This window comes from Rhinopithecus roxellana, chromosome 15 (genome assembly GCF_007565055.1).
Source record: "Rhinopithecus roxellana isolate Shanxi Qingling chromosome 15, ASM756505v1, whole genome shotgun sequence".
Classification (NCBI taxonomy): Eukaryota; Metazoa; Chordata; class Mammalia; order Primates; family Cercopithecidae; genus Rhinopithecus; species Rhinopithecus roxellana.
Window position 1 is genome coordinate 38,746 of NC_044563.1, and position 21,512 is coordinate 60,257.

At 61.5% G+C, this 21,512-nt stretch overlaps 1 protein-coding gene across 1 annotated transcript; it reads right to left on the minus strand.

Annotated features, from left to right (window-relative positions):
- Positions 1 to 1,342: 1,342 nt before the first annotated feature.
- Positions 1,343 to 19,889, minus strand: ANO9 (anoctamin 9). Its single transcript, XM_010356201.2, has 23 exons — positions 19,777 to 19,889; positions 13,007 to 13,081; positions 12,798 to 12,920; positions 12,444 to 12,589; positions 11,144 to 11,193; positions 10,992 to 11,050; positions 10,839 to 10,912; positions 10,286 to 10,420; positions 10,100 to 10,196; positions 9,819 to 9,879; positions 9,630 to 9,712; positions 8,900 to 9,004; positions 8,653 to 8,817; positions 8,536 to 8,572; positions 8,267 to 8,378; positions 4,621 to 4,678; positions 4,339 to 4,436; positions 4,114 to 4,256; positions 3,859 to 4,011; positions 2,988 to 3,135; positions 2,296 to 2,397; positions 2,128 to 2,221; positions 1,343 to 1,998 (listed from the first exon to the last, which is right to left on the minus strand). The coding sequence occupies exons 1-23, from the start codon at positions 19,780 to 19,782 to the stop codon at positions 1,780 to 1,782; spliced, it is 2,343 nt and encodes a 780-aa protein (XP_010354503.2). The 5' UTR covers positions 19,783 to 19,889; the 3' UTR covers positions 1,343 to 1,779.
- Between the last annotated feature and the right edge of the window lie 1,623 nt (positions 19,890 to 21,512).

The window sequence follows — 21,512 nt, forward strand, 5'->3', positions numbered from 1 at the left end:
AGCGCCAGCTCCTCCCGCCCTCAGACCCAGCCAGCGCCCTCGGTGCGCGGCCGGTGCTCAGCACCCAGCAGCCTGCGAGCGACTCCCGCTCAGCTCGGACGCACCGCCCCTCCGCTCCCCGCGCACGCTGGGCCCCCCGCGCCGGTCCTGAAGCAGGAACGTGGGCAACAGGCCGAGGGGCTCCGTTTCGCTCCCCTACCTCGTGCCCACATGCGCCCTGGGCACCCTCCAGGTGCGGAGGGCGGAGGACAGGGATGCGCGTGGGGGGCGGGCATCGGGGTGCGGATCGGGGCGCTCGGCCCGGGCAGAGGCGCGCGGATGGCGGAAGCTCCACCCGGCGCCCGGCGAGCTCGGGCCCCAGCCTGACTCTTGGTCCGCCCTCGGCGCCTCAGGAAGCCTCGAGCTGGGATCCAGGCTTGGGGGACCGTGGTGGGATCCCCGCGAGCCTCGGCGCTCCTCGCCACGCTCTGTTCTGCGCCGAGGGTCACCAAAAAGCCGCTGACCACGTCCGGCAGAGAAAAGGGCGGCCCCCGCCCCCTTCGCCCACTTTCCTCCCTTCCCCCAGGCCTGGAAAGGGCCAGGACGCGGGCGAGCTCGGGCTTCCGGGCCACGCGGGAACCTCCCGGGCTCCGAGCCACTTCCTGAGAGACCGCGCCCAGGGACCAGCAGCGCCCCGGGCCCCCGATTCCAGGCCTGCAGCGGCTCTGGGAGGACAGCGACCTCCACTCACTTTCGCGGGTCTGATCGCGACCGCCACTCACCTGCTGCCAGGACCTGGGGCTCGCGCGGGGCGGGGGCGGGGGCAGCTCACCTGAGCCAGGTGCGCAGCGGCAACAGCCCCGGCGGCGGCAGCAGGTGCGGCCCCGCCCCGCAGTCAGGGCGGGGGCGGACCCCAGCGTCCCGCTCTGCGCCCGAGGCTGGCGCTGGAGGCTGCGCTGCTGCCCGGGAGCCGCTGCCAGCGGCCAAACCCGCCCAGCCAGCCTGCAGAGCCCCGGAGCCCCAGAGCCTTGGGGACTCTTTGGAGCGTCCACCGCCCTCAGGGTTCTGTGCGCCCGCCCCTACCTCTTCCCTTTCCTCCAGGAAGCTTGTCTTGACCCCCACTACACCCCCAAGTGACCCCGATGTCTTCTCTTGCTACTCTCAACACCCCAGGTGCAGGGAGGAGAGAACTCCCATAGGCGCCCCTCCCTTGGAAGCCCATGGAAAACCGGAGAAGGGACAGGGGGCCTGCGGCAGCCTCACCTGGTTCCAAACCTTCCACACTCTGGGTCTCAGTTTCCCATCTAGCCCTGAGAGCAGATATAATCCACCCGGGACCCAGCCAGGCCAGGAAAGCAAGACAGACAGGTTTAATTTTATTACAGAAACTGCTGCTGGCTGAAGGGAACAGGCCAGCGAGGTGGGCTCAGGCTACCCCCAACAGCCAGGATGGGGGCATGGCCGGATCTGGCGCCCAGAAGTCAGAGGGAGGCCCAGGAAACTTGCGCAAGTTTTCCTGCCTTGTGGCTGCCTGAGGAGCCCCCACTCCCAGTTCTGTGGGTGCCCGGGGTCACCCAGAGTTCAAGTCAGGTCTGTGCCAAGCCTGAGAGCCCCCACAAAGACGAGCAGGCGGAACAGGCGGGCGGCGCCCAGATGCCCTGAACATACAGGGGACTCCTGCGGCCCCCCATGCGCATGGCCTTTTTACAGCACCCCTCAACACGCATAGCGGTGGGCTGGTGGGAGGTGCTGGTGGTGGCACCGTCTCAGCTCCTGGTGGCCTCTAGACGGGCTCTGGCCCTACACATCTGTGCTCCTGGCACTGAAGATGGAGGCTGGGTTGGGATGGGTGGGCATCGGGGGCCGAGAGCCTGCCCCCACCCCGCCCAGCCTCTGCCTTCCATGCCACATCTTCTCACGCAGCCTCTGGTACTTCACCTCCAGAACCTTGTTCTTCACTGACTGAGGGACGTCGGGCACGAACCAGGCGGCAATGAGCTTGATGCACAAAGCCACATGCTAGGGGCAGCACAGGAGAGGTCCAGCAGAATCAGGGCCAGCAGGCATTTGGGGGTTCCAGGCCGGGGAGAAGGGCTGGAGAGAGAACTGCCCAAACCCACTCCAAGGCCTCTCCCGGTTCTGGCTCACCTCAAAGAGGATGACGAAGGCCAGGCGGATGGCCAGGAGGAACCAGAACTGCTCGGAGAAGTTGTAATCGGGGGGATTGCGGTAGTCCCTGTATCTGGGGTAAGGAAGTACCTGAGGTCAGGGGTCAGGAGTTCAGAGGGCATTCTTGGGGGATGGGGAGTTCCAAACCTGCACAGAGTCACGTTTTCTGAGCCCTCAATCCTATCCGGGTCCTGGAAGTCCTTGGTGTGGAAGACCGACAGGCTGTGGTTGACGTAGCCCTTGAGGCAGCTGGGGAGAGGGGAGAAGAGTGTGGGGTGGGGTGTCTTCCAGGGCGGCCCCTTCAGGCCCCAGGGTGCTTCTAGCTTGTGTTATGGAGCAAACAGTGAGGTGGGGGCCACACCACAGACTGCCTCCAGTGGGATGGGGCTCCCAGGCCAAGCACATCTTCACATCCAGGGGCTTGGGGGTGCTGTGGGGACTCTGGACATCACCAGCCACTTTCCCTGCCAGGGACTGACCCTGGGGACCCAGTCTGGTTTGGTGGTTCCTCCAGGTCAGAGAGCTGGATAAATCAGAAGAGGACACGCAGAACCTCACATCGGGAGGGAGCCGTTCTGGCAGGGCCTGCCCAGGAGGCAGCAAGGTCTGGGAACTTCACCCTCAACTGCAGTCCTGGCCAGTTATCCCTGACCTCCAGCGCAGGGCCTGCAGTCAGTGGGCACAGGGCAGGGGCCACCCCCAGGACCCAGCCTCATTAAAGCCCCAGGGGGTATTGACAGATGCAGCCATTCCCAGGAGGGACAGTCTGGGTTTCCCCAGGGCTTGGCTGTCGTGGGGCCAGTTTCTCCTTGGGGTCTCCAGACACTGTAAGGCCTTACTCGACGGTAGAGTTGGCTTCTTTCAGGCATGGGCTGTAGCGGTACTTGTAGACCACTCGGGGGATGAACTCAGATGTGAAGGCAATGATCATCCCGTTGGCAATGACCGCCAGCACACCAATGGTCTCCAGCACCTGCAGCCAGGTCCCTGCACCAGAGCAGTGGACAAGCAGTCTGACTTGTCTCCCTCGGCTGGTTCTGCCCCCCACCCCCGGCCAACGAGGGGCCTGCCATGTCTCTGTGCATGGTGTCCCATTGCAGCCCTAGGGCCACAGTATTCATGAGGAAGTCCCCAGCCACGGCAGAGCATGGCCTCAGCGCTCCTGCATCCCTCACCCTGATGTGGACAGGGAGAGACCCAGGACCCTCATCCTTCCATCTTCCTGAACTTCTCCCCCAAGCCACTCCACCTCGTGGGTTCCCACCCCAGGGTAAGACCTTGTAACCTGGGCCCCAAGACTGGGGGCCTCCCTAACACCTCTCTCCCTTTCCCCACATCCAGCGCCCCAGCCCCTGTGGCTCCCCTGCTGCCTGTCCGTCTCAGCGTGGCCAGAATTGGGACAGATGCTGGCTGCTCTGTTCCTGCCCTAGCCACTGGCAGAACCTGGGTCCCGCTTGGGGACGTCAAGCCCCTCCGTGAGATCCTGAAGGTTTGTGAGAGGGGCCTACAAAGCGCCCCGCCCCGCCCACTCGGGACCCTCCCACCCAGGCTCAACCTGCATCCCAGGCCAAGGCCGTTGGAGGAGGGCTGGGGGCTGTGTGCGGTGTGAGATCACAGAGATTATTTCCAGCTGAGCCGGCGTGGCCAGCGGGAAGCCCACAGGCCTGAGGCCGCCCGGTTCCCACCCATCCTGCACCCGCGGGGCCTGACCGATGTCCTTGGCCTTGCGCGGCACCAGGCGCCGCTGCAGCCAGACCATCTTGATGGCGTCGAGGCGGATCTCCACGAGGTTGCTGAAGAGCGCGAGCAGCGGCGCCAGCGGGAAGGCGGCCACGAAGATGGTGGTGAAGCCGTACTGGATCACTGCGGGGTGGGGGTCAGGCTCGCCGGCGCCCCACGCTCATGGCCGTGGACCCCCGCCCCGCATTAGTCTCTGCGAACCCCCGCCCCGCAGCGCCCACGCACTCATCTCCATGAACTCGTCGAACAGGCTGAAGATGTTGACAGAGTTCAGAAGGTAGTTGCGCCGCCAGTCCCTGAGCTCGGGGTCCCGGGGCAGGTGCCGGGCCTCGGAGGCCCGCAGAGAGCGGAACTTGTGGGTCACCCACCTGCGGGGAGAGCTGCGTGGCGGGGAGGGCACAGGGGCGGAGGGGCCTGGGGCTCCCGGGGCTGGGCGGGGTTGGCACTCACGGGACCAGGTACTCCCCGCAGTTGCTGAGTGTCTGCTTCAGGCCCATGATGATGGCCATCTGCACGAACAGGTCCATCATGCAGCCGCTGGCGTGGCACTGCGGGGCCAGAGAGGAGGGGTCAGGGAGGGGTCCTGGGGGAGGGTCGGGGGGCAGGTCCACCATGCAGCTGCTGACGTGGGGCTGTGGGGCCAGACGGGGGAGGGGATCAGGGAGGGGTCCTGGGGGACGGTCAGGGGAGCAGTGGCTCAGGGACAGGGCCTGAAGCCTGGGGGTGACTGACCTCTTCCAGCTTCCACAAGCCTGCCAGGCGCGTGGACTTCCCAGGGTGGCCGTTGATCCTGGGGGGGAAGGGGAGGTCTGGGGCACTGCAGGCCTGCCTCTGACAGGGTGGGTGCAGCAGGACAGAAGCAGGGAGGAAAGAACAGGCAGGGCAGGCCCTGCAGGTGAGCGGGGCACAAGTGCTCACATCCAGGCGAACCACACCCACACGTGGACGCGCACACACACACACACACAGGAGGCCACAGGCTCCCAAACTGCACCTGCACGTGGGCACGCACACACACACACAGGCGAGGCCACAGGCTCCCAGACGAACCGCACCCGCATGTGGGCGCGCACGCACACACACATACACACACACAGGCGAGGCCACAGGCTCTGACACGTGCTCCAGACAGTATCTGTTACAGGTGGCCTCAGTTTCTCCCCATGGAAACGGCACATTGGGTTGTTTTGTGTTTAAAATCACTTGCTTTCCATAATATGAGAAATATATGAACTATCTCAAACCAAAAGTCAGACTCATAGTCAGTGGTGAAATCCGAAAGCATTCCTATTGTAGCTCACGACACCTGGTATTTAACACGGTTCTGGAATTCCTTGCAAATCAGCAAGAGAAATATAAAGTATAAATAGTATACATTTGCAAAGGAAATAATGGCTCTTTTTAGAAAACATGATTATTACCTGGAAAATCAAAATAAAACAACTGAAAGGCTGGGTGGATAAATCAATTGGGTGCTCAGGTGGATACAAAGTGAGCATCCAGCAGAACTGGCTTGTCTGTGTGGGAAAAAGCTGCAGGGAAATGTGGCATGAGAAAGCATCGGTCGCCCGCAGACACCAGCACAAGTTATACCATAACGAGACTGAAACTCACAAGGCATGTGTGGTGCCTAAAGGAAGAAAACTATAAAACTACTAAGGAGCATGAAAGACTTGCGTGGAGAACTTTGTTCTTCCATAAGAAAACGCAGGATGTGTTTGTAGTCAGAGCAAGGGGCTGCAAAGACGTCCACATGCTCATTCTTGGAGCCTGTGACCACGTTCTTACCTGGCAAAGGAATTTTATCTCACACGGCAGATGGTATTAAGGCTGTGAATCAGCTGGCTTTAAGATGGGGAGATTGGGCCGGGCGCGGTGGCTCAAGCCTGTAATCCCAGCACTTTGGGAGGCCGAGACGGGCGGGATCACGAGGTCAGGAGATCGAGACCATCCTGGCTAACACGGTGAAACCCCGTCTCTACTAAAAAATACAAAAAACTAGCCGGACGAGGTGGTGGGCGCCTGTAGTCTCAGCTACTCCGGAGGCTGAGGCAGAAGAATAGCGTGAACCCGGGAGGCGGAGCTTGCAGTGAGCTGAGATCCGGCCACTGCACTCCAGCCTGGGCGACAGAGCGAGACTCCGTCTCAAAAAAAAAAAAAAAAAAAAAAAAAGATGGGGAGATTATCTCGGGTTATCTGGTTTTCCTGGTGTAATCACAAGGGTCCCTCCATGGGGACAGGGAGCAGCTGGGAGCTGGCCTGACTCAAAAGGACTCAGGACCCAGAAGGACTCAGGAGTCAGGAGGACTCAGGACCCAGGAGGACTCAGGACCCGCGCCCGGCCACCAATATTTTTTTAAAGGCACATTTAAAAAATGAAAAGACTTTGCCCGTTGGCTCAGGATGGAACGTTTCGCACACTGTGGGTGACTTTGTTGCTGACACGGCCTTTCTGGAGGCCTCTTTAGCAGGATCTATGTTCATGTAAACGCACACTCCCAATTCACAATTAAACTGGCGACTGCAGGCACGGAGGCTCACACCTGTCATCTCAGCACGTGGGGAGGCCGAGGCAGGAGGATTGCTTGAACCCAGGAGTTCGAGACCAGCCTGGGCAACATGACAAAACCCCGTCTCTACAAAAAATAGAAAAAATTAGCCAGGCATGGTGGCACATGCCTGTAGTCCCAGCTATTCAGGAGGCTGAGGCAGGGGGATCGCTTGAACCAGGAGTTTGAGGCTGTAGTGAGCCGTGATTGTACCACTGTACTCCAGCCTGGGGCAATGGATCAAGATACTGTCTCAAAGAGTAAATAAATAAAATAAAATGACAGGCTGCTGACACCCACTATCAGGTATCTCCTTATAGGTAGAAGGGAATTGGAGAGGCCTTCAGTCCACTCAAGACATCAGGCTTTCAGGCGAGATACTCAGGAAGCAATCCAGCCCTGCCGGGAGCCCCAGGAAGCCTCAGGACTTGGTTACCCTGGTGGCTTGGGGGCACTGATTCGGAGAATGCAGCCCCAGCTGGAAGGTCCCTGGGCCTCCTACCTGACCACAAAGCCCCCTCAGGAGGACTAGAAGCTCACTAGGGGTTTGAACAACCAAGGACTCAGCACACAGGGTTGGACCAATTGACACTGAGGCCCCACAGTGTCCTCCCCAACCCCAGCCCCAGGCCCAGCACGTAGACAGCGTCCTTCTGCCTGCAGACAGGAGACCAGGGTTCACCCCCAGGAACCTCCAGAGTGAGAGGTCCACCAGGAGATACATGGCCCACAGCAAGCCATGGTGCACGCCTTTCCCAAGACGGATGGAGGTGAAGAACCAACATCTACGGGGCCAGGCGCGGTGGCTCACACCTGTCATCCCAGCACTTGGGGAGGCCAAGGCAGGTGGGTCACCTGAGGTCAGGAGCTCAGGACCAGCCTGGCCAACACGGTGAAACTCCATCTCTACAAAAAGTACAAAAATTAGCCAGACATGGTGGTGGGCGCCTGTGGTCCCAGCTACTCAGGAGGCTGAGGCAGGAGAATCGCTTGAACCCAGGAATCAGAGGTTGCAGTGAGCCAAGATCGTGCCACTGCACTCCAGCCTGGGTGACAGAGTGAGACTCCATCTCAAAAAAAAAAAAAAAAAAAAAAAAAAGTAAAGCGGCAGCCAGCATCCCTCTCACCTCACCTTCCTACAGCTTTCCTCTCATCTCACCTTCCTAATTAGTGAAGTGAGCCTTTCTGGCTCCATCAATCAATATGCACCTTTTTTTGGCCAGGTGCAGTGGCTCACACCTGAAATCCTAATACCTGAGACTGAGGTGGGAGGATCGCTTGAGCCCAGGAATTCCAGACCAGCCTGGGTAACACGATGAGACCCCATTTCCACAAAAATTATTAAAATTAGCTGGGTGTGGTGGTGCACGCCTGTAATCCCAGCTACTCATGAGACCCAGGAGGTCAAGACTACAATACAGTGAGCCAACATTGTGCCACTGGACACCAGCCTGGCGGCAGCGAGACCCTGTCTCTCTCATGTATATGAGGCTGTGTGGACAGGCAGACCCAGGAAGATACCGAGTGTATTTTCAGCATTAAGAGCAGGTGCCATTATTCCCAGGACAAAGCTATTTCTGCCAGTGCTGTTACGTGCCTGCAGATGCATGAAGAAGCCTGGGAGGCCACCAGACTGTCTTGATGCCACCTCAGGGCCTGGAATTCAGGAGCTGGGCTCACTGCAGGCTTCGTTCACGTCTCTAGGTTGGATTTCCACTTGCTCTCAGCAGAAATTATTTTTAAAATTGAAAGAATGGATATTGCCACTTTAAAGGTGGTGGAACAAGCCCTCGTGAGTTGGGTTGGAGGCAGCCTGGCGCTGGCCCTACCTGCCCAGGATGAAGGCGATGTAGATGAGAGACGAGAAATGGGTGAAGAACTGCAGCGTGAAGAAGCGGATGGTGAACTTGCTCTCTCGCTCCGAGAAGGTCCTGGGCATCTCTGGAACGGAACGGGCCCTTACCTCTCTCCCTGCTCATGGGAGAGTCCCTGGGGCAGCAGGAAGGGCCCCCTCCCCTGCTCTCTGACCATAGCTCCAAGGCCCAGCCCTGAGTCCTCCCGCCGGGTCCCCCAAGAGGGCCTGGGGTCGTCCTCTCACCGAAGTCACAAAGCTTCAGGGCCACGCGCTTGTTGATCTGCGGAGGAGGGCACCGAATAGGCTCACTGGGGCCACGGCAGACTCCCCAGCTCGGATCTGCCCCGCTCCCGGCCCCACCTTGGTCATGATGCTGATGGTCACGTAGTGCACCAGGGCTCCGGTCACTACCACTGCCGTGGTCACCTGATCCTCCAGGAAGAGCAGGGCTGAGCTGCTGAAGAGTGCAGAGGCCAGGACGCGGTAGACCACCAGGATGTGGGCCATGCCGATCATGAGGCAGATCTGCGGGACGGCTGTGGTGGGCGGGGACCAGGGCGGGTGCGCAGCCCGGGTCTCCAGCCCCACCGCAGTGTCCCCCCAGTACCATGATCAGGGACAGGATGAGGATGACAGTGCTGCGCAGGTAGGAGTGCTGGTATGGCTGGAGCTTGTAGTCAGGGCAGTTAATGAGCTCAAGTGCCATTTCCTCCTGGGGAGAGCACCGGGCAAGCCTCAGACACGGGACATGCCTCACAGGTGGACAGACGGGACACACGCCCCACACGTGGGGACACGGGCACAGGGACACGCCTCACAGGTGGACAGACGGGACACACGCCCCACACGTGGGGACACGGGCACAGGGACACGCCTCACAGGTGGACAGACGGGACACACGCCCCACACGTGGGGAGACGGACACAGGGACACGCCTCACAGGTGGACAGACGGGACACACGCCCCACACGTGGAGAGACGGACACAGGGACACGCCTCACAGGTGGACAGACGGGACACACGCCCCACACGTGGGGACACGGGCACAGGGACACGCTTCACAGGTGGACAGACGGGACACACGCCCCACACGTGGGGAGACGGACACAGGGACACGCCTCACAGGTGGACAGACGGGACACACGCCCCACACGTGGGGAGACGGACACAGGGACACGCCTCACAGGGGGACAGACGGGACACACGCCCCACACGTGGGGAGACAGACACGGGACACATGCCTCAAACACGACAGACATGTGTAGGCCGTGCAGGGCACCAGGCGCCCACAGCCTGTGCCCAGGTCCACCTCAGCTGTGCTGCCAGCTCCACCTCACCTGGTCTTCATCCCACATGTACAGGTCCCAGTGCAGGACCACGCAGGCACGCTGCCGCTTCCAGATCTCCAGGAACACCGTGGCTGCGGCGGGGGCAAGGAGGGGCATCACTGCGCTTCGCCGGGTGGACCTTGGAGCTCAGGCTGGCACTTCCCCCGGCCCCGCAGAGACGTCCCTGCAGCAACTCACCCCAGAGAGCCATGAAGATGGCGAACACCACCGTGCCGTCATTGTCAAAGAGGTGGGTGAGCTGGGGGGGTGATGGGTGGGCCGGAGAGGAGACGGGTAAGCTGGGGAGGTGGCGGGTGAGCCGGGGAGGGGGGTGGTTGGGCTGGGGCTGGGCCTCCCCGTCAGCCCTGTGGGGAAACTGAGCAGCTCTGCAGGGCTCCAGGCCTTGGCCTCCCCACCTCCGGGTGGGTGCACTGTGCCCATCTTCCGCAGGCCCTGGGGTGGACCCAGAGGTGACAAACCTTGGCGAAAGTGCAGGTTTCCGAGAGCCGCTGGTACCTGCGGCTGTGGTCGCCGAGGGGACACATGAGAATGTCGTGGGCCTCACAGATCTCCTTGCTGAAGGGGCAGGGATGAGGCTGGGGCCAGCTCCTCCTGGCAGCAGGGCCCACCCCGGACCCCCACGCCCCACCACTGCTGCAGCCCACCTGATCTGGCTGGCATCAAACAGCGAGAATCCGCTCAGAAAGACCAAGAGGCCTGTCAGGGCAGCCGGCACCAGCATGTAGTTGTACCAGCCCAGCCAGGCGAAGTACAGGGCCACCTTTTCCCCAAAGTAGTTCCTGCAGGCAGCAGCAGTCAATGCCTGCTCCGCTGGGCACGTGGCTGTCAGGGGTGCTGGGGGAGGGACGGGGGTGGGAGGGGTGGTGGGGGTGGGACGAGGGTGGGGGGAGGCAGCAGTTGGGGAGGGACAGGGGTGGGGGAGGCGAGTCTCTCCTTTGGTGGCATCAGTGAGTCTGAATGGGGAGCACATCTGTGGGCATGGGGACATCTGTGGGGGTGTGGGCAGTGTGGGCGCATCTTCTGGGTGGTGTGTGGGGGCGTCTACAGGGGTGAGGGCAGCCGTGGTGGTGTGGAGGCATCCACAGGGGGTGGCAATTTCCGGGTGGTGTGTGTGGGTTAGTCTGCGGGGGTGTGGGGGCTCCCGTGGGTATCTGGGGGCGTCCGTGGGGTTCCTGTGATCTCTTTGGGCAGCGTTACCTGATCTCGTCAACGGGCTGCTTGCGGAACATGTGTCTCCAGCCGGCCCACGTCTTCTTCAGGTAACCCTCCCCCTGGCTCGGGTGACAGGGAATGAGAGCCGCCATCCCAGGGTCCCACCCCGAGGCCCTCTCCCGGCTGCCCACTCCTCACCTTGTGCAGGGGGAACCTGGCCTCGAAGACCCCATCCTTCACCAGATCCTCAAAGGTCTCTGTGGGTCACAGGGGCTCAGGAGTCAGGGGCAGTGAGGTGCTGGGAGGAGGCTGCCCACGGCGCCCCGTCGGTGTCCCAGCCCTGCCCTCACCGCCAGCCGAGGTCTTGGTCTTCATGACAACGAAGTCCACGATTCGGATTCTGAGATTCAGGAGCCAGAGCAGGGTGGGCGCATGTGACCACGGTGGACCCTGCCTCCAGGTCTCGACCTGCCCTCTGGTCTGGCCAGGCCCAGGCCCCTCCCTGTCCTGGCGGAGCCCCCAGCCTGCCAGCCCTGACCGGAACCCAGAATCCACAACCCACCCGGGAGCTCCCCCTGCACCCTCCTTAAAGTGCTCCCGGGCCTGACCTGCCCCACGGCGTCCAGGATAAGGCTGGGCTGGGGGCTTCCTCTCCTCCCAGCCCGGTCCCTCCCAGAATCCCAGACCACAGCCTCCACCTCCAACCACACCTCCCACCTGCGGGCCGCTTGTGTCCAGAGCACACCCCAGCCTTTATCCGCACACACCCTCCTTATACCCTGGGAGCTGTTCTGTTCTGTCTGTGCAGAGACTGGGGCTCAGGAAAGGGAATGTCCCGAGGCCACACAGCCACGAAGCAGCACAACCAGGTGTCCGACGGCAGAGCCGGGCTCCGAGCCTCCCCCTGTGCCTAGGACATGGCTCCTGGACACCCCAGGGCACATCGCAGTTATGCGCCCCCTCAAGCCACCTCCCCTCCTTTGATGCCCCCTCACGACCCCCCAAGACCCACAGCTCTCTGTTCACGGATGTTCACGGATGCCCTCCACTGCCCCCTCCACTGCCTCGTGACCACTGCCAGGAATGTCCACAAAGCAGGCTCTGGCTGAGCCCTGCGGGGCCTGGATGGGGCTGGGGAGGTGATGGGGGCGTGGAGGGCCAGGCTTGGAGGCTCCCTCCTGGGCTGGAGGACTGGGGAGAAGCAGGGCCTGAGGGAGGGAGGAGGCTGTCCCGGCCAGGCCTCTGGGTCTGTGCCTGGGAGGCCAGGGACAGTGTCCAGGAAGGGGCATCAGACCTGGAGAGGAGGGGTCTTCAAGAGACACTGGCCTTGGTCCAGGAGGGGCATTGGGCCTCTGCAAATCCCGCCCACACCCTAAGGCTGGCTCTGACTCTGTCCCCAGGAACGCAGGCAGCCACACGGGGCCCTCAGAACGCTCTGAGAGGTGAGAACCACCATGATCCTTTATTGGGATGGGGAAGATGAGGCTCACACAGCCAGTGGGTCTCACACCTGTGGCCCCTGCCCTGAGACCACGCAGCTGTCCTGCCTTGGCGATGCCCGGAGCCTGGCACTGTCTCCTTCCCAGTCTGGACCAAGCACACGGGTGGCAAGGGGTCCTCCTGGCCATGGCTCTGGGTGCAGCCTCTCACCTCATGGCAACCGGGACGGCGGTCAGCGCAGCCAGCTCGGCGTTGGGGGTAGGCCCCTCGGGCTCCAGGAGGAGAGTGCGGTACAGGTCAAAGATGCTGTTGTCAGCACGGATCCCAAAGAACACCCGTTTCTGGTCCTGTATCCTCTGGGGGTGGGGGGCACACGGGACCCTCTATTCTACCTCTGAACCTTCCCTACCTCTGCAGCCCTGGCCCAGAGCCAGGGAGCCTCCTCGCTTCTCACGCCCCTGCTTCTCCCCAGTCCTCCAGCCCAGGAGACAGCCTCCAAGCCTGGCCCTCTGTGCTCCCGTGACCAGCCCCACGCCCCATGCCCCTCGCTGGGCACCAGCCCACCTTGGTGTGGAAGCCCTTTCTCTCGAGCTCCTGAAGGAACTGCTGCTGCCGCACCTGCCAGGGGTCTCTCTGGGTGCGAGGATGGGCCACGAGGACATAGTCCCACTGCTCAGAGGCCTCGGCCTGCAGGGAGGAGGCACCAGGCCAGGTGCAGGTGAAGGGGCAGGACAGGGCCAGGCGGGGCCGGGGAGGGGCCCACGGACACCCACCTCACAGGTGCCGATCTCCATCAGCGGGAAGCTGTCCCCTTCGGGCTCCACCTGGATCCGGAGGCTCTCTTTGCCCTGGAGGTTTGGGGGCAGAGAAAGGAATAGGAGGATGTGATTGGGGGCAAGATGCCCCTCATTGGCGGGTCCCTGCGTCAGACCACGTAGTCACACACTGTCCTTCCCCACAGCAAGAACAGCAAAGAGTCCCGAGGAGATGGCTGTAGGCAGGTGACAGGCCAGAGGGCCAGGACCTGCTGCAAACAACCGACAAGACTGTGGAGACGGAAGCACGTGAGGGTTCCTGCAAATGCAAAAGGGAAGATGCAGCCCACAGAGGCCGGCGGGATTGTATGGAAGAGGAGCATGGTGAGCAGCCGACAAGGGAGGCGACAGGAACGCCAGAACAGCCAGGGAAACGCAGGTCAGAGGACCAGGAGACGCTGATGTGCGGGAGAAGCCACAGGCACCCCTGCACGCTCCCGGTGCTGTGCGTATCAGAGCAAGGGTTTGGAAACCTGTTAGACTGTGTTTAAAATTGAACACTCCCAGCCCCTGGCCCAGCCCGTCCAACCCTGGAGGTGCAGACAAGGGCACTCACAGCGGCCCCGTTTCACATGAGGTCCCGGGGGCTGGGCAGACGGATGGACACCATGCCATCCTCACACAGGGAGGGTCCTGCAGCAGGCGAGGTGAGTGCCTGCAGGGCACAGTGCACGGGCTCCCGCGGGGTGACTGCCACAGGCACATCCCAGCAGACACAGGGACACGAGAGTCTGGGGCCAGAACCTTCCGGAGGAGGGGAATTTGCAGGGCCTCAGAGCGTCCCCCTGATATTTGTTAATTACTGAGGCAGTCTCCATGCTGCCTCTGGCTGCGTCACACCCGGTCCCTGCACCTGAGTCCTTCCCTCTCCCAGCTGCATCCTCGCCAAGCTCAAGACCTGCCTCCTCCGGAAAGTCTCACTTGAATGCTTGAGCCTGTTGGCCCTTGAGGGCTGTCAGGTAAAATAGAGGCCACCCAGTCACGCTTGATTTCCAGATAAACAACAGAAGGATATAGTATAGATAGGGTAGGGTAGGGTCGGGTAGGATAGGATAGGATAGGATAGATAGATGCCCCAGTGATTGCATGGGACACGTCTACACTAAAAATGTTGTTTATCTGACATTCAGTTTGACCGGGTGTCTGTTTCTTTTTTTCTTTCTTTCTGCTTTTCCTTTTTTTTTTTTTTTTTTTTTTGAGACCGAGTTTTCCTCTTGTTGCCCAGGCTGGAGTGCAGTGGTATGATCTCGGCTCACCGCAACCTCCGCCTCCCGGGTTCAAGCGATTCTCCTGCTTCAACCTCCCGAGTAGCTGGGATTACAGGTACCCACCACTGCACCTGGCTAATTTTGTATTTTTAGTAGAGACAGGGTTTCTCCATGTTGGCCAGGCTGGTCTCGAACTTCCGACCCCAGGTGATCCACCCACCTTGGCCTCCCAATGTGCTGGGATTACAGGCATGGGCCACCGCGCCCGGCACTGTTTCTTATTTTGTTTCGCTAAGTCTGTAACCCTAGTCAAGGTCTACCCTCCAGCCCCCACCCCACACACACACACCAGGAGCTACTGGTTCCAGGACAGGTCTCCCCATTCTCTCTATGGTCTCAACCACAGAAGCCAGGAAATGCATCCAACCAACCCCAGAATGGGAGGCTCTCAGGCAGGGGATTGGTCCACAGCTAGTATCAGTCCTCGGCCAGTCAGGAACTGGGCCGCAGAGCAGGAGATGAGCAGGGAGTGAGCAGGGGGTGAGCAGGGGGTGAGCAGGGGGTGAGCAGGGGGTGAACGTTCCCATTCCCGCCTGGGCTCTGCCTCCCGTCAGATCACCGGCGGTATCAGACTCTCTGCTGTGAGCTGCACATGCAGGGATCTCAGCTGCTCCTTATGAGAATCCAGTGCCTGATGATCTGAGGTGAGACAGTTTCATCCCAAAACCATCCCACCACACCCACAGCTGTGGAAAAACTGTCTTCTGTGAAACCGGTCCCTGGTGCCGAAAAGTTTGGGGAGTGCTGCTCTGAGGCCTCCAACGCCCGGGTCACGGGGAGACGGGCTCTGCAGACACCATCTCAGCGCCCAGCGCCACACTGCAGCCTCCCTGGGGCTCTGAGGCCTCCGACGCCCCGGTCACGGGGAGACGGGCTCCGCAGACACCATCTCAGCGCCCAGCGCCACACTGTAGCCTCCCTGGGTGGGGAGGTTCTTGCCCCAGTTGGCCCACGGGGCTCACCTGGCCCTTCTGTCCCGTCCTAGACCAGCAGTTCTTCCTGCCTCAATCAACCCTTCCTCTGACTCCCTGCCTGGCCTTCCCAACAGCCCACGGACAGACACCTGCACTCAGGTGTGGCCACACTGAAACTTCTCCCCCGTCCTGGGTCAGAGGAGAAACCTCCATCCTCGGACAGATATGCAGGGAAGGGCGTGGCACCTGCCCAGGCGGGAGAGGCACCTCTGTCTCAGTGCAGAGGGCAGCCTCGCCCTAGGGGACTGGTGGCCCAGGGAACGTGGGCGTCACGGCTCTGGCTCTGTGGCTTGCCTCCGCAGGAGCCCGGGAAGTGTGTCAGAGGGGTTTGTGGGGGAATGGCCCCTCACCTGCCTGGCTTCAGACCCAGGATGAGGGTCCCTCCTCTGGCCAGAACCCCAGCTCCTCTGGCAGACGCTGAAATTAGAGACCCCCTCCCATCAGTCTGGGCCCAAAGCTGAAAGCAGGCAGGATAAGCCCAGACCCCTGAGAAGGAAGGGACGAGGCAGGGACCCCAGACCAAGCAGGACTTTCAGAGAAGCCTGGGAGAAGGGACTGTCCTTGGGGATCACTCTCAAAGGTCGGGGTGGGAAGCCATCCTTCACCCCAGAAATGAGGCACAGAAACCTCTTCCCCACCAAAGACATCGTGCAGCCCTGGGGTGATGACCCCACGCCTCTGGAAGCAGCCGAATCAGCCTACCCCGGGGAGTGGGGTGTGGAGCCCTCATCACTGACGTGGGCTGACAGGGAGCCCTCCACCCGGGGCAGAGCTACACGCACACCTGGGGCAGCCCCTGGCTGCCCTTAGCTGCTCCCTTACACCAGGCAGAAGCACTAGGGCTGCCAGGTGGAGCGCCCCCAACAGGCCAGACAGGTGGAGCCCCCCAGCACACACAGCCAGACAAGCTTCAGGCTCTGAGACTCTGCTGCGGAACTCTGGGCCCACCGGCCTCCAGGACCTGCCGTCCATCTGTCCATCCGTCTCCAGGGCCAGTGTTTACGGAGCCACACCCACCGGCCCATCCCCGGGGCCACAGCCACCAGCCTCCAGGACTGGGCCATCCATCTGTCCTTCCATCTCCAGGGCCTGTGTTTTTTTTTTTTTTTTTTTTTGAGACGGAGTCTGGCTCGGTCGCCCAGGCTGGAGTGCAGTGGCCGGATCTCAGCTCACTGCAAGCTCCGCCTCCCAGGTTCACGCCATTCTCCTGCCTCCGCCTCCCAAGTAGCTGGGACTACAGGCACCCGCCTCGTCGCCTGGCTAGTTTTTTGTATTCTTTAGTAGAGACGGGGTTTCACCGTGTTAGCCAGGATGGTCTCGATCTCCTGACCTTGTGATCCGCCCATCTCGGCCTCCCAAAGTGCTGGGATTACAGGCTTGAGCCACCGCGCCCAGCCGGGCCTGTGTTTATGGAGCCACGGGAGCCTGGCTTCTCCACACCGCCCTTGGGGTCTTCACAGGTGGGAGCTGGACCACCTGAAGTCACCTCCACTTCCACCCAAGCAGACTGTTCGGTTTATCCACAGTGAGAGGTTTATCCACAGTGAGATGTCTGGGACCCCCATGTCCCCAGTCCATGGGCCGCACCTCCGGGAAGCTGTGTGTGGACCCACAGGCTCCCAGCTCCCAAGGCAGGGACAGGGGCTGGCCCTACACACTCAGTCTTGGGACCTCTGAAGCTTCAGCCAGCCTTGCCGTCTGCAAACCCAGAGAGGGAGGCCAGCTCCGGGTGGACAGCCGGCCAGGCCCTGGCTCTGACACCACTGAAACGCCCCAGGCCTCAGTTTCCTCATCTGTACAACAGGGTGCCCTCACCCTGGCCCCCAGAGTCACCTCAGCGGTATGCAGACACAGGAAGAAGGTGGACAGAACCACACACCGTCCTCCCCCGTCCTTCCTGCCCCACAGCCCTCGCAGGCGACACACCCAGTAATCCAGGGCCCCAAGGAGTTGGTGGGGGACCCCTGGCACCCCCATTGTGGGCATAGGCCAGCATCCAGTGGGCAAGCCCCCGGCTCCCAATGAGGACGCTTCTAGAGACACTGTAGCCCGCAGGAGACCCTCCCTCCCAAGGGCTGGAGTGTGAGGACGGAGCTGGGGCTCCTGCCCATCCTTCCTCTTCCCAGTCCAGCCTCCAGGTTGGGGTCAGGCAGAGGAGATGGCTGTGTAGATATGACCCCACCCTGCTCTTGAGAGGCCTGGCCAGGGGGTCCTGTGACGCACATCCCCCCAGGTGCGCATGGGAAGGTGTTTGGGCCTCATCTTCTCCTGAGGTCACGTCAAGCCTCTTGGCCAGAGCCCCGAGCCCTCTGGGAATCTGGCCCTTGAGAACTTCAGTTTCGTCATCCACGGAGGGTCCCCTCCTGCCCCCACCACAGTCCCAAGCACACAGAGGCCCACCTTGTGAGCCAGAGTGCCCAGCCTCTGCCCAGCCTACGCATCCTCTGAGCAAACCTTCCCCACCTGGCTCTGCTCCTTGGAGGCCCTGAAGCCAGTCGTCTGCCCACCCAGCTGCCCAGTCTGTCATCTGTCAGTTCACCCATCCATGTGCCCGTCCATCCCCAGACACTGATGGAGTGACCTGCATGCAGCCCTCTCAGGCAGTGCATGGTGTTCGTGGACGCAGGGGCAGGGGCCCACTTGGTAGGTGAGGAGGCATGGAGCTTGGCATTGTAGGGTAAGAGGTTGGCAGAAGGTGAGAAAATGGGAGCAGAATTCCTGGGAGAAAGAACATGTGTGGGCAGGCCCTGAGAATCAGGGTGCAGTTGGTATCTGGGACTCAGCACTCAGCACCTCCAAGGAGGACTTGGTAGCTACTACTCCAGGTGACTCAGCACTCAGCACCTATGGAAACTGAGTCCAGGGACTCAGTCCTTGGTACTTCAGCTTTGCAGAAGCATAAAGGACAAGGAGGGAGCTGCCAGAAGGGGAGGCTGGAGGTTGGCAGAAGCCAATCAGGGAAGGCTGCTTGGCCAACTGGAGAGCTTGGACTTCAGGAGGGGGCAGTGGGGAGCCATGGAAGGGGTTAGAGCAGAGGAAAGGCACGCTCAGATCCAGCCTGGAGCTGGGACTACCAAGTCCTCCCCGTGTCTGCAACTGTCCTTTTTGATCACCACGGGAGTTTGGACCTGCTCCGTTTCCGACCCACTGGTTCACCCCTCCTTAGGCAACTTGGTGGTCCTCCGCTCCTGGGAGGTCACCATATTGATGCTGAACTCAGTGCAGACACCCAATCAGTCTAACACACTACAGCCCAGAACTCCTAGGCTTGAGCAATCCTCCTGCCTCAGCTTCCCAAGTGGGACTGCAGGCATGTGCCACCAGGCCCGGGTTCAAGCAGTCATCCTGCCTCAGTCTCCGGAGTAGCTGGGACTGCAGGCACATGCCACCATGCCCAGGTTTGAGCAGTCCTCCTGCCTCAGCCTCCAGAGTAGCTGGGACTGCAGGCACACGCCACCAGGCCTGGCTACAACTGTCCTTTTTGAAGGACTGATGCTCTCACTTCTGGCAAACCAGGTGCTGCCTCTCCCAACCCAATCCCTGGCCAGCCCCAAGTCTCTCCTCCACCCCCAGCATGGGAGGAAGGGGCTGGCAGTGGGGACCCTGAGCTCAGGCCAAGGGGCACCAGGTGCTGGGCTGAGCAGCCAGGGTGCCAGAGCTGGATGTGGAGGGCGGAGGAGAGCCCTGGGCGGAGGTGAAGCAAGAGGCTTCCTGCGCAGCTCACGGGTGGGGGCCCTGGCAGGCCGAGAGGGAGTCTGGTTTCACTCTGCACCTCACCACTGCCTCCTCCCTGGGCCGACCAGGTGCTGACCCGCCCAGGTGTTGACCCTGGCCCCAGGTGACCTCTGACCCGTCCAGGTGTTGGCCCTGGCCCCAGGTGACCTCGTCACTGGCAGAGGGGAGAAAGGATGTCTTCCTGTGTGTTCTCCTGCACCGCGCCGCCTTCTGCTCTGCACCCCCACCCCCAGAATCGGAATCCACCTGCAGCCATCTGCCCCCACCTGTGCCTGGGAAGGGCTCCTTGGGGAGCAGAGAGCCCACAGCCCGCCGGCCACTCTGCAGCTCCCAACTCTGGGGCAGCCCACCTGGAGCCCACGGCCCCTCCCCCTTAGGAGCCAGCTGCAAGGTCTGGGGTCCTCACCAGCAGCCCCAGCCCCAGTGGACATGCCCTCTCCATCTCATATTGAGGACTCTGGTAAAGGCTCCCGGCCCCACACACTTGCCAAGAGCCCGGCCCTGGTGTCCTCAGAATCCCGAGCTGGAGGGAGGAACGCTGCCCTCCAGCACCTCCAACCCCCAGCGTGTCCCAGGGGTCCAGGAGGCAGCTTAGCTGAGCCGGGCTGTCACCCTCACCATACCTGGCAGCCTGCAGGGACACAGGTGCCTTCCTGGTGGGGCTGGCAGCCGGTGGCTGGAGCCAGGTGGCCCAGGTGTGGGCGTGGCTGGGGGCCATGCAGGTGTGGACCCTTTTGAGCGCAGAACTCACCTGCATGCTGCCTGCGGCTGGAGTTCCGGCTGGGGTTTGGTGGCCAGGAGAGCGGCTGCCAGTGGCGGGCGCTCCTACCTGACTTCCGCGTGGGGTTCGCCCCTCCCTCCTCCTCCTCCAGCGTCCCACAGCCTCTGCGCCTGGGTGTAGTAGGGGAGGAGCTGGCGTCCGGGCCAGGAGAGTCCCCCAGCCCCTGGGGCCTGCGACACCTTCCTGGAGCCCAGATGGGGTCAGGGGCCGGAGAGGCAGGAGGGGAATTCCTAGGCTAGAGTTCCTGAGAAGGGGGTTTCCACTGCGAGATGGAGCTCATGACACCTGGTCCTGGGGGAAGCAGGATGGCACAGAGCCCCTGACAGAGCTGGCACCAACACCCCCACTTGCCTTGCCTCTCTCACCCCTGCTCACACATCCCCATGTTCCCTCCAAAAGCATCCCACCCCAGGCCACGGCCTCCCCAGCCCAGGCCACTGCCTCCCCCTCCCAGACCACGGCCTCCCCACCCCACAGGTCCAGTGTTGATTCCCTTAGAGGAGACACTGGGGCCAGGAGGACTAAGGACGAGACAGACTCCCAAAGAAACTGTCCGAAACCGAGTCTCTACTTTCTGGGCCCCAGCTGGAGTCCTTGGAGTCTTGGGGACATGTGGCTGGCCCCAGGCTGTGTAGACAATGGAGGAGGAGTCCCCCACCCCACATCCCCAGGCCCTAAGCACGTTCTGTGCAGCCTGGGCTGAGGGCGGCAGCTGGGCAGTCTCTGGGTGTCCTGAGAGTGACCGTCCAGTGGAGTGCCCCGAGGATGGAGGGGATGCAGGGAATGGGGGCCCAGGCTGCGCGCTGGCAGGCATTGCCTGCAGTGTGTGTGGCGAGGAGTCCGCTTCTGAAAGCCGCTGGGAAGCTGGGGAAGCAGGGCCAGGGCTCTGCAGGCAGACGCTGTCACACCGAACAGCACCAGGCCCCCTGGGGCCAGAGCACCCCCCGGCAAGCCCAGCAGCCCTCTGCTGTGGTTCAGGCCCAGGGCTGACAGTTGGCTCTGGTTTCCCCAAGGGATAACATGGCCCCACCCATATTTCTCCTTGGGGCACCTCCTGACAGGCTGGGACAGCAGCAGAGACCACAGCTTTACCACTTTGGCAAAGACAAGCGAGTGAAGTGGTGGCCGAGGACCTGTGAACTCAGATGGAGCAAATCCAGATGGGACACATTAAGATTTGTGTGCAGAATGGTGGTGGCTTCGACAAGCTGTGTATTTCTCCTGTAAGTGAAATCTGGAGTTGGCCGGGCACGGTGGCTCACACCTGTAATCCCAGCACTTTGGGAGGCCGAGGCGGGTGGATCACCTGAGGTCAGGAGTTCGAGGCCAGCCTGGCCAACATGGTGAGACCCCCGTCTCTACTAAAAATACAAAAATTAGCCAGGTATGGTGGTGTACGCCTGTAGTCCCAGCTACTCGGGAGGCTGAGGCAGGAGAATCGCTTGAACCTGGGAGGCGGAGGTTGCGGGGAGCCGAGATCACACCACTGCACTCCAGCCTGGGTGACGGAGTAAGACTGCCTTTAAAACAAAACAAAAATCTGGAGTTGGCTAGTCCTGGACTAGCATGGCCGCACTATAGTCATCAGAGACCCAAAATGCCTTTAGCTTGTTGCTGTGCCGCCTTAAACATACGGTCCCAGCACCTGGTCCAAAATGGCTGCTGAAGCTCCGGTCACCTCATCCACGTTCCAACCAGTGGGAAGA